A 13,756-nucleotide genomic window follows, 5' to 3' on the forward strand; every position below is an offset into this window, starting at 1 on the left:
ACCGCTGATTACTTTAAAAAACTTGCAATAAAAATTAAAACATCCCAGTGAAAAAGATCACCTTCAAAACACAACTTCAAAAATAACACTGCAATGGATTTTTAAGGAAATTGGGAATTTGCTGCGCCTCCCCCCCCCCCCCCCCCGCCATGCTTCGAACGGGAACATTTTGGCAAACAGGTGTCGGCTACTTAAAATTCCGGGAGCTCATTACAGGAGCAGCATATTTGGACATTTCCTCTTAACTTTGCTCCAGAACACTCAGAGAGAGGGAGGCAACTCCAGTATTTAAATCGAGTGAACTTGTTCACACAATTTTTACCACCAAACAGCCAAGGGACACCACAAACTATCCCCAATCAGCGCGCCCAGGTTTCCCCATCACTAAATATTTTGAAGTAATATATATATTCCCCCCCCCCCCCCCCCCCCGAGACACAAAGCACCCAGTGAGCTGCTCTGGCTTGGCTGCCGGAGCAGCAGCAGCAGCAGCAGCTGCTGCGGGCGCTGGAGGGTGAATAATTGATGCGCTGGCAGCTGGGGGCTGTCCCTGTCAGCGGCGGCGGGCAGCGCATCCCGCGGAGCGCCGGGGATGCCCCGCGGAGCGGCCCCGCGGCTGCCGCCGCCGCCCGAGCGCTGCCCCCGGGACACGCAGCCCCTCGTCACCGGCACCGGGAGCTGCTCTGCCCGCAGGGAAACGCGGCCTCCGGGTGAGTTCGGGCAGCTTTGGGGGCTTTCCGAGCGTCCTTGCTGAGCTGATTTCTGTTTCGTGCCGCTCTCTCTAAAAAAAATATTCTCTTTTTTTGAGTTTGAAGTGACTTGGAGAAAGGTACTTCCTGGCTTTTCAGGCTTTCTTTCTAAGTCTGGGGGATATGTAAACAGTGCCTACAGAGCTGGCACCGAAGTTATGATCAAGCCTTCTGAAATTATCCGGTGGTATTTAAGTTGTCAAGCCCACCAAGGCACGCTACTAAAACTAAAGGTATTTATGATCCCTTTACGATTTTCCCAAACTGAGATGAATGTAATTCGCTGTCAAATGTGAGAACCTGAAAGGAGTTTTGTTTTCCGTAGGGGAAAGAAAAAAAAAAGTTGGTTCCCTGTTGGAAGTTTAACTTTTGGTGTTGTTTTTTATTCAGTTAGATACATTTCTGGTTGAGAATATGACCTGAGACCTGCATGAAGTTCTTCATTAATAACTCTGAATTAAAAGTTCTATTTTAAAATAAAGTAGTGGAAAAGTAACTTTGTTTTCCTAAGGATAGCAAGGAGATACATTTTACATGTAAAGCACAGGGCAGTGACGAACTAAAGCAACTCTCACCCCTTCTTTACAAGGTGAAAAACATCGAAGTATTTTTATTTATTAATCATTAACAGCAAGCCTACCCATAATATTTGTTCCAACTGCCTGAGTGCTGTTATTTTCCAGCAGTGATCCCGTCAGCAGCGCCTGGGAGCTCTCAGGTAACTTGGCACAGTTAAAAAATTGATACAAAAACAATCAGCTCCCCAGAGCAGAGGCCATGGGTAGGAGCAGGGATGTGAGATGAATCATGAATAAGCCTTGATTGTGGATAACAAGTTCCCTCTCTTTTTTATTTGTTTTTAATTGCATAGTCCAGATTCTGCTGCTTCTGCTTTATTTCCTTTGTTTGGATCACAAAAGCATTTCTTATTTGGCATCCAAAAACCCGGCCAAATTTCGAAGGGATGCAAGTCCAGCACAATGATATCTGGTGCTGACAGTAATTAAATGCCCCGTGTTTAAAAAAAAAAAAAAAAACAAAAAAAACAAAAAAAACCACACACACACTCAAAAAAACCAACAAAAAACCCAAGAGGTGAAAACAGGGATATGTAAACAGCAGGAGATATGCAAAGAATGGATGTAATCCTGCCCTCCTTAATCATGGGAGTAATCCTTCTTCAGGAAAATAATCCTGGTGCTTTCAATAGACATCAGTGAGTGCTGGAGCACCAGGCCCAGGTTTCCCAAGGAGATAACAATGCTTTACCTGGAGAAAAAAAAAACAAACATTACCTGTTGGGGTTTTTTTTTTTCCCTGCAGCGCAATTTTAGCAACCCAGCTCTTGCTGATGAGTTTGAATGCATTAGTGATAATATTAAATTAGGCTTTACCTGATGTCCGTTTTGCCTGTGAAAGTGTGAAAGAGAAAAATGGGATAGTGGATGGGATGTGGCAGGGAGGAGGTACAGACCCCACGTGGTGTATTGGCTCTCCCTGCTCCCTGTGTTTGTAAATCACTTCTTAGTCCATGGGATGTATAAAATTTGCTTTTTTTTTTTTAGGACAGGATACAACTTTAGCACCAAAATCTCCTGATATCCCTTGAAGTATATTTGGGCCTTCTAAAAGTGATGTAGATAAATTATGCCCATCTGATTTAAACACAAGGGGACTGTGGTTATGTCCTGGGAATGTTTTTTGTTGCTGGTATGTTCTGTGATCTTGCAGGAACGACACATTTTTATATCAGTGTGGTGGTTTTGTTGCCCTTTCCGCCAGCCCAGCTCAGCATTTCTGAGCTTTGCCCTCCCAGCCCGTGTGGTGCTGCCCTGTAATCCAGGATGGGGCTTAGGAGCACCTGCATGCCCTTCCCCAGGCAGTGCATCTGTTAATGAGGAAAACTAATTACTTAAAAGCTTTCAGCAGGATGGGGTGGCGAAGTATAAATAGTCATGAACTGCTCCCGGTGCTCCGCGTTTGTGCTGCTGCCAGCAGTGGTGGGGTGGAGGGCAGTTACCCTTTGCAGTCACTGCTCTGGTGAAATGCTTCCTCTGGAGGAGAAATTCTCTTCTGAGCACCCAGAAATGGGGCAAAACAGAAAAGGTTACAAGTAAAAATGCTCTGCATGATGATTCCAGATGGCATTAAAAACTTAGTGAAGTTGGCATTAAGTCTCCATTGGCTTCTTGTCGTTGAGTTGAGCAGTCGAGAATGAGCTGATTTTCCTCCATCAGCTTTCTTCCGTGGTGGTTTGAATTTAAGCAGGAGGTTTTAGTGGATGATCAGCATTCATTCGCTACAGGAGCAGTTAAATGCTGAGGTTACATCAGCACGGGCAGCTGGAAGCCATAAAATGACCCCAGTGCCAAGGGCTGGAGGGGCAAAGTGGCAGCTGCTGCCAGGAGGAGGCTGGAGTGGCCCTGGGCAGCATTTCCCTCCTCTAATTCCCTGCAGAGTCCCAGCAGGAGCATCACTTCTCTCCTGGGAAGTCCCTTTCAGTCCCTGAGCCCTGCCCGTGGAGAGTTCCTAATCCTTGGAGACCCCCCACGAGCGCTGGCTGCACGTTAATTTGAACTTTATAAAATTTGAAGGTGCATTTTTTACATCTGTTCCTCTTTATTGAATTATAGCTACAAAAAATCTGAACCGCACGTGCAGCAGTTTTTATTCGAGGATCTCCTCCTGGCACTGGGCACAGGTCAAGTGCCAGTTGCAGTTTTTATTATTTTTTGAGAATTTTAGAGGTGGCTGTTCAAGCAAATTTGTTGTAAAGTTTTTCAAACTTGGCCAAAACGTGCTCTGGAATGGTTCAGCCTGTTTGGTGTCAAAAATTGTGTGTGCAGTGATGTAGAACAGCCGGGTTTTGGGGTTTTTTGTGCAAATTGTGTATGGAAAAAGTGTTTTCTGTGATTGTCGATGTGTCATTCTTATGTCCCTCATTGTCATGGTCGGTATTTGGTCAAAGGTTGGACTTGGTGATCTTGGAGGCCATTTCCAGCCTTAATGATGCTGTGATGCTGGAGGTCCTTTCCAACCTCAATTATTCCACGATCTTGTGATTTTAACTGGAAAAGCTGAGCTGGTGTGAGTGCACGTGTTGTATTTAGCGTATAACTACAGACAGATAAAGCTGCAATGCATATTTTTAAAATGAAGCTTTTCCCTTGTCCTCCAAGAGTTCCTGTGCTGCAAATCCCAGCCTGGAGGAGCAGAGCTCCAACACTCTTTGCTCTGTTTGTGGTCCAGCCCAGCCCCAGTATCCCCCCAGGGCATTTTCAGGGGTGTTCTTCTCTCATAGAACTGCTGCTCTTGTTTCATGAGACGTTTCTGCATCCCCGGGGAGGGAGAGCTGAGCACAAGGCAGCCACACTCCCACCCCTGTGTGTGGTCCCAGATTGCCATCAGTGCTGTGCATTAATCACTGCGTTAATTGGGTGATGCTGCAACACCTCAGTCACACACCTGGTGTGGGGTCTTTATCTCCCTTTCTTCTATCAGAGCTGGGATTAAATGCTCGAGAGACGCAGTTTGTGTTCAGACTCAGATGTTTATTAATTCTTATCTATGTTACAGTCTCACAAGTTGTGAGTTCTAGCTAACAAAGTAGAAAATGGCTCTGTCTCTCTACAGGGCCTTTTAAGCACAAACTGTCTAATTAAGAAATGACACCTAAATTATTTTTACTTTTAACCCAATAACCAACCACTCGTGGCCAGCAATGTGGACTTTTCTATCCAATTACAGAATCCCACCCAGAGCCATGAAGAAGAAGGTGTAAAAGAAGGACTCAACCTACACCCTAAATCCTCCATCTTACTTTATTACTATATTCTAAACCCTTAAACTCTAAGTTTTTCCCTCTGTGCTATCACACACTTCTATTCAAACCACACACCCACAATCCCAGAGCTGTCACTCAATTTTGGAAGCCTTTTCCACGGCCTCAGGTCAATGCAGTGTTTGCTGGGGGTCAGTGCCTGTGAGCACAGAAAGCCTGAAATTCTCAGTGCCCAGGGTTCCAACAACCTGGCAATCCTCTGAGCAGCTGGGACAAGCTCCAGGGTGAGTTCCTGTGGGGAATACACCCTGACCACTCTCTGTGAAAAGGGATTCTCTTTCCTCCCCTCCTTGCAAAGTATCAGCAGCTCTAAGTGTTGTATCCTCACTTGTTGAGGGTGTGTTACCATTAATAATTATTAGGGTCCTGCATAGGCTTGTATCACAACTCAAAACGCCTTTTCTGCCCATGGCAGGAGGTGGGATGAGGTATGGAAACCTTTGCTGGTGATTAAAGCCCATCAGTGCAGGTTTTATGAGGGGCAGAGGACAAAACAGTGCAGAAAACACAATAACCAGTGACAAGATCAGACTTTGACAATTACTTTGGCTGTCTTTTGGAAGAAGAAGAATATGGATACATTTTCCCTTTTGTCTATAGGATAAATATATGGAAAAAAAAGAAGTGTTTTAGCAGCAGGGGGTAACTCTGGCCACAGCTCCTGTGGGTGCTCTGGGACGCCTCTGGGATTGGGTTTCAAATCAGTCTGAGTTTGATTGATTGCATTTAGTTTTCTGCTTCTCTTGCTCTGGATTCCTGGTGCCCCATGGAGCTGCCAACGTGCAAAATGGATTTGGGAGGCTGAGCACAAACAGCTGGGCAGGTTGGGGACATACCTGGCAGGGCTTGACTCGGAAATTCCCATGAGAGGCAGGGCAAGGCAGAGCCCAGGGCCACACATGGAGAGCTGCTGCCTCTTCTGGGACCAACCGCTGCTCTTTGGGGCATTTAAAATTATTTATAAATTCCCTTTCTGCATAAAACCAAACTTTAACAGGCAAAGTTCCCATGCAAATTCTTACAGAATGAGAGAACTTTTTTTTTTTTTTTTTTTTTTTTGGGTGTAGTTTTGGTTAACAGACACCTTTAAGAATAGATTACAGTGGAAGCAAGGTTTAATCAGCGTAGGGTGGCTGGGTGTCACTTTGCTCAGTTTGGCTGAGGGACTCGAACTGAGCTGCCCATGCAATCCCCCACCTGCAGGAATTGTGCAGCACTGCACCAGCACCGGAGCAGCCTGCAGGTGACTGCAGCAAATCCCTGCAGTTTTCAAACAGCAGTTGAAGCAATGTGGGTTTATTCCCGTTTTCCAAGCCTGGAGCTGGCTGTAGTCCCCACAATGGGCATTGTCCCAGCGGGTGACACACCAGGCAGGGCACGGTGGGAGGATCTCTGGGACAACCCTTTCCACGGACAATAAAAGGCTTGATCCATGGATAAATAAAAGAGTTGCTGTCACTGTGCAGCCTGAGAGCTGCCCACTGGGAGCAGCCTTTGCCTGCTGAGCCCAGAATTGAACCACCATCCTCTCCTTTCCCTGTTTTATCCTCATTGTTACCTTACCCTGAGTTGCTCAAGGCTGGATTTTCTTGCAGGCAAACCCTGCTTGCTTTGGGGTTGTTTTTTTTTTTTTTCCTTTCTTTCACATTGCCTTGAACAACAGCTCCTGACCTACTTCTGTCTTTTAATTGCTGCTGCAATATGAATTTTAATTCCAGCCAGAGTCCAGATGTATTGAGGATGCACAGCACATGCCAGGGCCAGGCCATTTATCTCCCAGGCCAGTCTTTCCCAGCCCTTTCAATCCAGGGACCCCTTAACCTTTCCAAAAAAAGATATCTGAAGCCATCGTCACGTCTTTCACTGTTGTCTGCTGATGGGAAATGGAGATAATAACTGTTAATCTAAATGCTAATATGTATTTTCTCTGACAGCTCAGTTCGTTTTACTGTTCTTTAACCTTTGGCTGAAGATATTAATGGAGATGGATGTGAGCCTTGTGCTTCCATCGCCCAGTGCCCAAACGCACCTGGGCAGTGACAATTTATAGGACAATTTATATTTTTATTATGATACTTAATACTTTTTGCTTCTTTTCATGGCTATTTTTGGGGAATTATGGACATGAGAGGATGAGTGGGTCAGTGCAAACTCAGTGTTCTGTGTTTGGGGGAGATCACAGCCTGACGAACAAGGAATTGGGTTTAGCATTCTTCAAAAGGGTTCTGTGAACTTTGCTCCCCCCAGAAATATCCTTTTTTACCTCTGCACTTGAGAAGAAACACTGGTTACAGGTGCTGCATTTTGAGCATCTCCAGAATTTCCCCTCCCAGGGGATATTATTTTTGCTTAGCTAAGATCTCCTTCTTTTTATCCCACAGAAATGGGAAGTGAGGGCAAGTTATCAATGTGTCTTCTGCTCAATTAAATTAACTCTCACAGAATTAAAACTGAACTCAAGAAAAGTTTTAATTTTAATCATTCTCTGGTTGTAGCTCGTGAAGGACTCAGGAATCCTTTGGGAGGGGGAAGAAAAAAAAGCTTATTAAAAAACATAAGCTGGTTTAGCTCAGGTTTTTCTGGGATACACTAGATTTTAATTAACCAGGAGTTTAATTAATAATAATTAATAAGTGGAATACAGACAAAGAGAGCTGCTCATACTCTGGAGGGTCAGAAAAGGAGGAGAAAATTGGGGATACAGCCTCACACAAGCCTGGGAATGTGGCTGGGAGGGGAACTCCAGGATCCTTCCCTCCACCATTCCAGCATCCTCTTTCCCAGAAATCTTTTCCAGAGTTTTTTGCTTGCTGGTCACTCTGCCAAGGGTGGATTTACCAGCACAGATGCATCAAATCATTATCCCAGTGATGTATTACAGGTACAATGTGTATTGCAACCTGTTCTCACAGCAGCCAGGACGTTAGTGCCTGGTATTATTACTGATATTTGATGTACAGTCCAACTCTATTTAATTAGTTCACTAAAATGCGTTTTTTCTGCCAGAGAGATGGTGGGCAGGAAGGAAAATCACCTTCCTGGAAAAATGCAGGATGACTGAGAAAAGCAGGTAGTGGAGTCTGAGAGGCAGAAATTGAGCACATCAATCCTGCAGACCTCCCCGAAATCTGTGGAACCTCGTGGCTGAGATTTTTGGAATACAAGCCGGCAAGGTAGCTGTAAAATAAAACTCTTTAAGAGGAAACTCTCATGATATTACCTATAAACACTTTAGACCAGCAGATTAATCTGGAGTTTATGGGTAAGGTAGCAGAAAGATGCTTCTGTGCTCGAAGAAGTGTTTTTATGTTTGGGTAAATGACCTGCTCCTCATCCAAAGAGCTGCAGCTTTGCCTTAAACACGAAATTCAGCTGAGGCCTGGGGAGTCAGCCCCACCACAGCCACACTCCTGTTGTCTCCTTGCTGCCCACACTCACTGTGGCACCAGGAGATCATTAAGAAAGGTTTAATCTTCTTTCTGCATGCTCTGTGGAGGCAAGAGAGCAGGATTCTGGACTCCTCTGCGTGGCTGATGGCAATTTGTGCCCTGCTGTGCTGCCCGGAGCCAAACCTTTCCTGAGCAGCACACAGACCTTTCCCTGAGCGGCTGAGTGAACACAAACAGCTCCCTCCTCCTTCTGTCCTGTGGGAAACGTGGGCTGGCTTGGTTGCTGCACGCGGGAGGAGGATGCAGGAGCCAAACACCACCGCAGGTCCTGTTCTCCTGCGGGTGGGAAGATAAAAGGGCTTGGAAATGGATCTCTGAGCCCTCTTGCATGAAGCCAGGGGATCCTCTCCTGCTCAGGGCTGTGAGAAGGGTCCCACTCGTGTCGCTGCTGCTGCTCTGCCCTGCGAGGGTGGCACAGGGAGGAGGGGATGCACTGGGGTGGAATCACAGCTCCGGGACCAATGGATTGGGGAAGGTCCCTGCCCATGGCAGGAGGTGGAATCAGGTGGCCTTGAAGGTCCTCTCCAACCCAAACCATTTGAGGACGGTGTGATTCCCACAGTGCCCGGTTGGGAATAGTCCCCCTCCTAAACTGACAAACCTCTCCATGACCAAATGCACCGCTCTGGGAAGGCTGATGGATCCTCCAAGGGACAGGGCAGGATGTGGGATTGGTGGTTTGTTCAGAGGCAAAGAGCTGTTTGGGTGGCTCCTTCCACCAGAAAGGTCAGGGAGATCCAGAGGGCAGAAACCTGAGCAGGGAGCTGCAGGGAAAGCTCTGCTGCTGCCTGTGTTTCCAGTAAAGGGAGCCTTGCCCTGCCCCTGGCAGCTGAGGGAAGAGGGAGGAAGGGATGTTTTCTCTCATCCCAGGACTGCCTTTCCAAGCCTTCCAGCCCGGATGGGAATGGCAGGCCACCACGGAATGATTTAATTAATCACCTGTGCTCATTTTCCGTGTGGATCTGCAGTGAGCTGCTCCCCCACATCCAAACTCCACTTTATGGCTCCTTGTGTTCTTTCTCTTTCCCTTTGTGCTCCTCAAGTAGCAGCTGCATTTTAGCTTGTTTCCAGGTACCAGCAGTAATATTTCCTGAGCCAATTCCTCTCTTTAATTTGTTGTTGTTTTGGTGTCTGACATGTCCAAAGCTCTCCCTGGACTCCAGAGTCTCTGTGCAGCACAAGTGTCTTGAAGACAGTTTATTTTAATCAGGCCTCCCAGAATTCAGTAAATACTTCAGGACAATTCCTCCAGTAAATCTGAACACATTCAGCAAAAAAAAAAAAAGAAAAAAAAAAAAAAAAAAAAAAAAAAAAAAAAAAAAAAAAGTGCAGCCAGTGCTCAGACATAATTGCCAACAATTTCACACCCACAGAATCCTCGAACATTCCCAGAGCCCCATCTTCCCCATGGCTGCTCCGGGCAGGAATCTCCCAGTTGCTAAGGGAAAGGAATTTTTTTTTTTTTTGGATGCAGCTCTAAATGAAATATTTCCAGCACCAAGCGCAGAATTACCTGTGCAGTTTTCTGGTTAATGTTCTCAGTACCAGAGTGGAGGGACCAAGCTGCTGTGGGAAGCAGCTCTCCAGAGGTCTGGAGGCCAGGCTTGATCCAGGCATCCAAAATATGAATTGAATCCGTGTCTGCTGCATTTAACTGGGGCTCTGACAATTACAGGCTGTCGCAGGAGGCTTCCACTCCTGTTCCTGACTCAATTACCCAGGCTCATGCTTCTCCTAAGATTGCCATTGCTGTAAATAAAGTCAAGCTCATTCTCCTTTCTGTTTGCTATTCTAAGGAAAAGGGAGAGGCTGATTTTTACTACCCAGCATCCAGTTGAGCCCAAGCCTCAGGGGGAGCTTTTGGTTGAATTGGAATTAAGTATTTCTTTCTTTCTTTCTTTCTTTTTTTTTTTTTTTTTTTTTTTTTTTTAGCCAAGTTGTGGTTATGGATGCACTGAGTTTTAAAACAAACAAACAAACAAACAAAACCACTTTCCATGTTTATTGTCCTTGCTATGGGAGTATCTATCATAAAGTCTTATCATAAAGTCCTAAAATAACAAATCCACCTCATCAGCTCAGGTCCCCTGAAAGTTTTACAGACACAAATCATTACTAGGCAAAATACTGCAGCACACCACTAAGTTCTGTTATTGCCACTGTATTTTCCATAATGTTTCCTGCTCCTTATGCAGCCTTGTTTTCCTTATTCCCTGGGTTTTTTGTGCTGTAAAGTTGCTTGCATTAAGCTGTTCACAGCTCCTGCTTTCTTTTGGAAGTGATCTGTTGATTGCAGCTCAATAATTGAGTAGATTGGATTATTTTTTGCATTTTTGTAGTGATCTGAGCGTGTCCATGTACAATTCCTGAATTGTGTCCTACTCTGGAGCTCATTAATTAACTCTGCACGAGTCAGGCAGCCTCCAGTTCCCATGGAAGTGCTCCCCTCCTTCTGCTTCTCCCTTTTTCCCCCCGGGATGGCACAGAAGGATCAGCACAGGACCATCCATGGGAGTGCTCTCCCACAGGAGTGAAATCCCTGTAAATCTGGGGGACTGGGGAGTTCCCACCACAGTGCTGTGGGATCTTGGCTGGGCTGCTCCCAGAGGTTGTGGGGAGGTGTTTAACTGAGCTGCACGGGAGAAATGCCTCAAAAAATTCCATATCTTGTGGAAATCCCTGCTATGCTGCCGTGGTTTGGGTTGGGAGGGACCTTAAATCCCATCCAGTGCCATGGGCAGGGACACCTTCCACTGTCCCAGGCTGCTCCAAGCCGGCCTTGGGCACTGCCAGGGATCCAGGGGCAGCCAGAAATGACAAATTGACACTGGTGCTCTGTGTCAGGAGGGCTCGTTAACTGCCCAGAGCTGCTTCAGGAGATGAAAAGTCTCCTCTTCACAGTGCAGGAGTTTTAACTGTGCCCTGGCTAAAGATTACCTCAACCTGCCATAAATTGAGATGTTTCACTAATTGCTCTCTTGGTTCATTAGCCAAATTGTGAGTATGAGGGAACAGGAAAAGGCTCGGAATGAATCTCCCTTGCAGCGCTTAATTTAAATGGTGAATAATAATTTAACGTTGAACAAAACATTTTGGGTGATTTGCTGTGCTGGAGCTCATTTTTTACCTCGGGATTATTTGCAACCGTTGAAGGTTTGTGAGAAAATGTTCCTCAGCTCTGCTTCACTGTGATGTGACACCAGGCAGGAAGGAATAATCATTACAGAATAATTGCAATAATCTCAGAATTTATACAGAAACGCTTTGTCACGGGAAGTCCCTGCTCAGGTATTGTTTTTAGCAGTGAGATGAGAGAGATAAAAGGCAAAAACCTTTCAAAGTTTTGCTCCTGTGGATGCTGTGGCTCTATTTCCATTTCAGCCACGAAGGTGTCAAAACTACAACGTGTCCCTGGTTTACTCTCTCAGGCACTCAGCTGAAAATCAAAGATCAACCCCGAGCAGCTGCAGGGAACAAATTCCACTAATTCATCAAAGCCAACGCCGCAGAATTTAATCTGTTTTATGAAATTCCTCCCATGGATTGTTATGGCAGGGCTGTGGCACAGGAGGTCATTTGTGAGCTCTCAATTGCTGGTTGTGTGACAGTGAAAAAAGGAGGCCAAAAGAAAGGTTAAATTAAAGAAGCTGCTAGAAGCTATTTATGTGAGATGAATGTATATTATCTAAATTAACGACAGCAAACCTCCAATTAGCTGGATATTGATGCAGAATTCGAGCTTTATGAGGTAAATACATGTTTTGTCCGGCCAGAGGGTTGGGTAAGGAAGGGTTTAACTGGGGTGGGGTTACAGGTAAATGAACATTTTCTCTTTATTGGGGCACAGTGACCTCACTGCTGCTGCTGACAAATCTTTACAATAAATCTGTCATTGTTTCCCAGCATCAATAAGGAGTGTGAGCCTTGAGCTTGACCTTTCCCCTCTAAAATATCCTCCTGTAACACGGGATGAGCAAAAGCCTCGAATGTGCTGCTTTGTGTTGCAATAAACAACTCGATTTTTATTTTAAGAGCAGAGATTTCCTCCTCACGCCAGTGCATGTTGGTTTGGCTTAAGGAAACTTCTTTCTGTTTTGTTCATTTAGAGAATTCCTCTGTAAAAATACAACATAGAGGGCCGCAGCTCTGAACTCCTGATGTGGTTTTTACCTGCTAAAATAATGGTGTGATTTGATCAATTTACTCTTTGGGAAGGGTGGGATTCTGTTATGGATCATCAGTTACTTCATTATCCTGATAATGGTCATTGAGATTCAAGATTTAATTACAGTTTGTGCAGAAAAAACTCTGTTTTAATGCACCCAGGAGCTTCACATCTCCTCATACCTCTTCCTATGCATCTTCTGAATTTTGTGATTTTACTGCATCTCTACCCTATTACTTCTTCTCTTGATTTGCTGACGACTCCCAACCTATTTAGTGTCAGTATTTTGCAATAATGTTCCCCTTTCTGGGGCATTGCGGGAAAATATCAGTTCCTAGGGTACTTCTGCTCGTTTAGAATGAGTTTGGGGAGGTGTGGAGGCACTGCTCTAATTTATTAATTTATGTTTTCTTTGATTTCTGGCTCTGCTCCTTTGTCACCCTGGTCTTCAGTCTTGTCAAGGCAATTTACACTGGGTTTATTTCTTTTTTTCATATTATCCTCTGATGTATCTTATTCCCATCCTAATTTCGAGATGCCTGTGATATCAAGATCCCTTTTCGAAAATTAAGCAGCACTCTGGATTACTCAGCACTTCTGTGCTGCGTGCTCACATTCAAACTCACGCACTTTGTATTGCTCCAGTTGCTGTTTTTAAGCTTCAGCAGCTTTCCTTGTCTTCACTGTTCTTTGCTAATTTTATTCTTTTTACCTGAGATTTTCTCTGTCCATTCTGTCCAAAAACACAGAGGCTTTTATAACCAACTTTTCTTCAGCTTTTGGTTCAGGAGAAAAAAGCCAAATAAGAAAAAAATTCCCCAAACTCTCTCAACTTTAAAAGCATTAATTGCTGTTCTGTTCTGGGCGTGGATGGAGCCAGGCTTTCTTTGCAGCCTCCTCCTCAGCCCCCAGGGTTTTCCCACTAAAATTCCCTATTTTCCTTCTCTCCAGTGCCTTTTCCTGTGCCATTAGAGTGGGACTATTTTTCATGTGAGGGTTTTTCTTTTGTTCCCCGTGTCCCCCTCGTGTTTCTCAGTTTGTCCGACTGGGGTTGCTCTCCTTCTGAAAGCTGAGGGACATTTCTAATACCCAGAATTGAAGACAAATAATTACATATGGGCTTGACCCAGGTCACCAGCTGGTCATCACCCACCTTTTCTTTGTGTTTTTTCCCCTACCTTTGATCCCCACTGCTGTTTATTCCTAGCAGGAGACATTTAGCAAAGGCTTTGGCTATAAGATGAATTCCCAAATCCATAGTTTCCTCATATTGTATTTTCAAACTGAAATCCTCTTGAAAGGTCACTTGAAGGTTTGAAATACCAGCGCACTTTGATTGCTGTTGATTTTTCTCATGGTGATTGAGGAGCCATCAAGCTCATCAAGCTTCTCTACTGAAAACACAGCCACTGGTTAAATTTTCTGTTCTTATAAAGAAAGAGAACACAGAGCTTTTCCACACAGCTGCTGCTGGAGCTGCATTATTCAGGGATGGATATACCCAGGAGTGACAGCTGGGTCTGCCCAAATGGGGCAGAGGAGAAACCATCCC

The 13,756-nt window shown here is 45.1% G+C and overlaps 1 protein-coding gene across 1 annotated transcript in view; it reads left to right on the plus strand.

The window, feature by feature from the left end:
- Positions 1-431: 431 nt before the first annotated feature.
- Positions 432-13,756, plus strand: part of CUNH10orf90 (chromosome unknown C10orf90 homolog) — a 58,720-nt gene continuing 45,395 nt past the window's right edge. Inside the window, exon 1 of the mRNA XM_066190726.1 lies at positions 432-710. Within this exon, the coding sequence (XP_066046823.1) occupies positions 593-710 (118 nt within the window). The 5' untranslated portion in view covers positions 432-592. The remainder of the gene's footprint in view (positions 711-13,756) is intronic.

This window comes from Chamaea fasciata, unplaced genomic scaffold (assembly GCF_029207755.1).
Source record: "Chamaea fasciata isolate MVZ Bird 193981 ecotype frontalis unplaced genomic scaffold, bChaFas1.0.hap1 SCAF_9, whole genome shotgun sequence".
NCBI classification, from domain to species: Eukaryota; Metazoa; Chordata; class Aves; order Passeriformes; family Sylviidae; genus Chamaea; species Chamaea fasciata.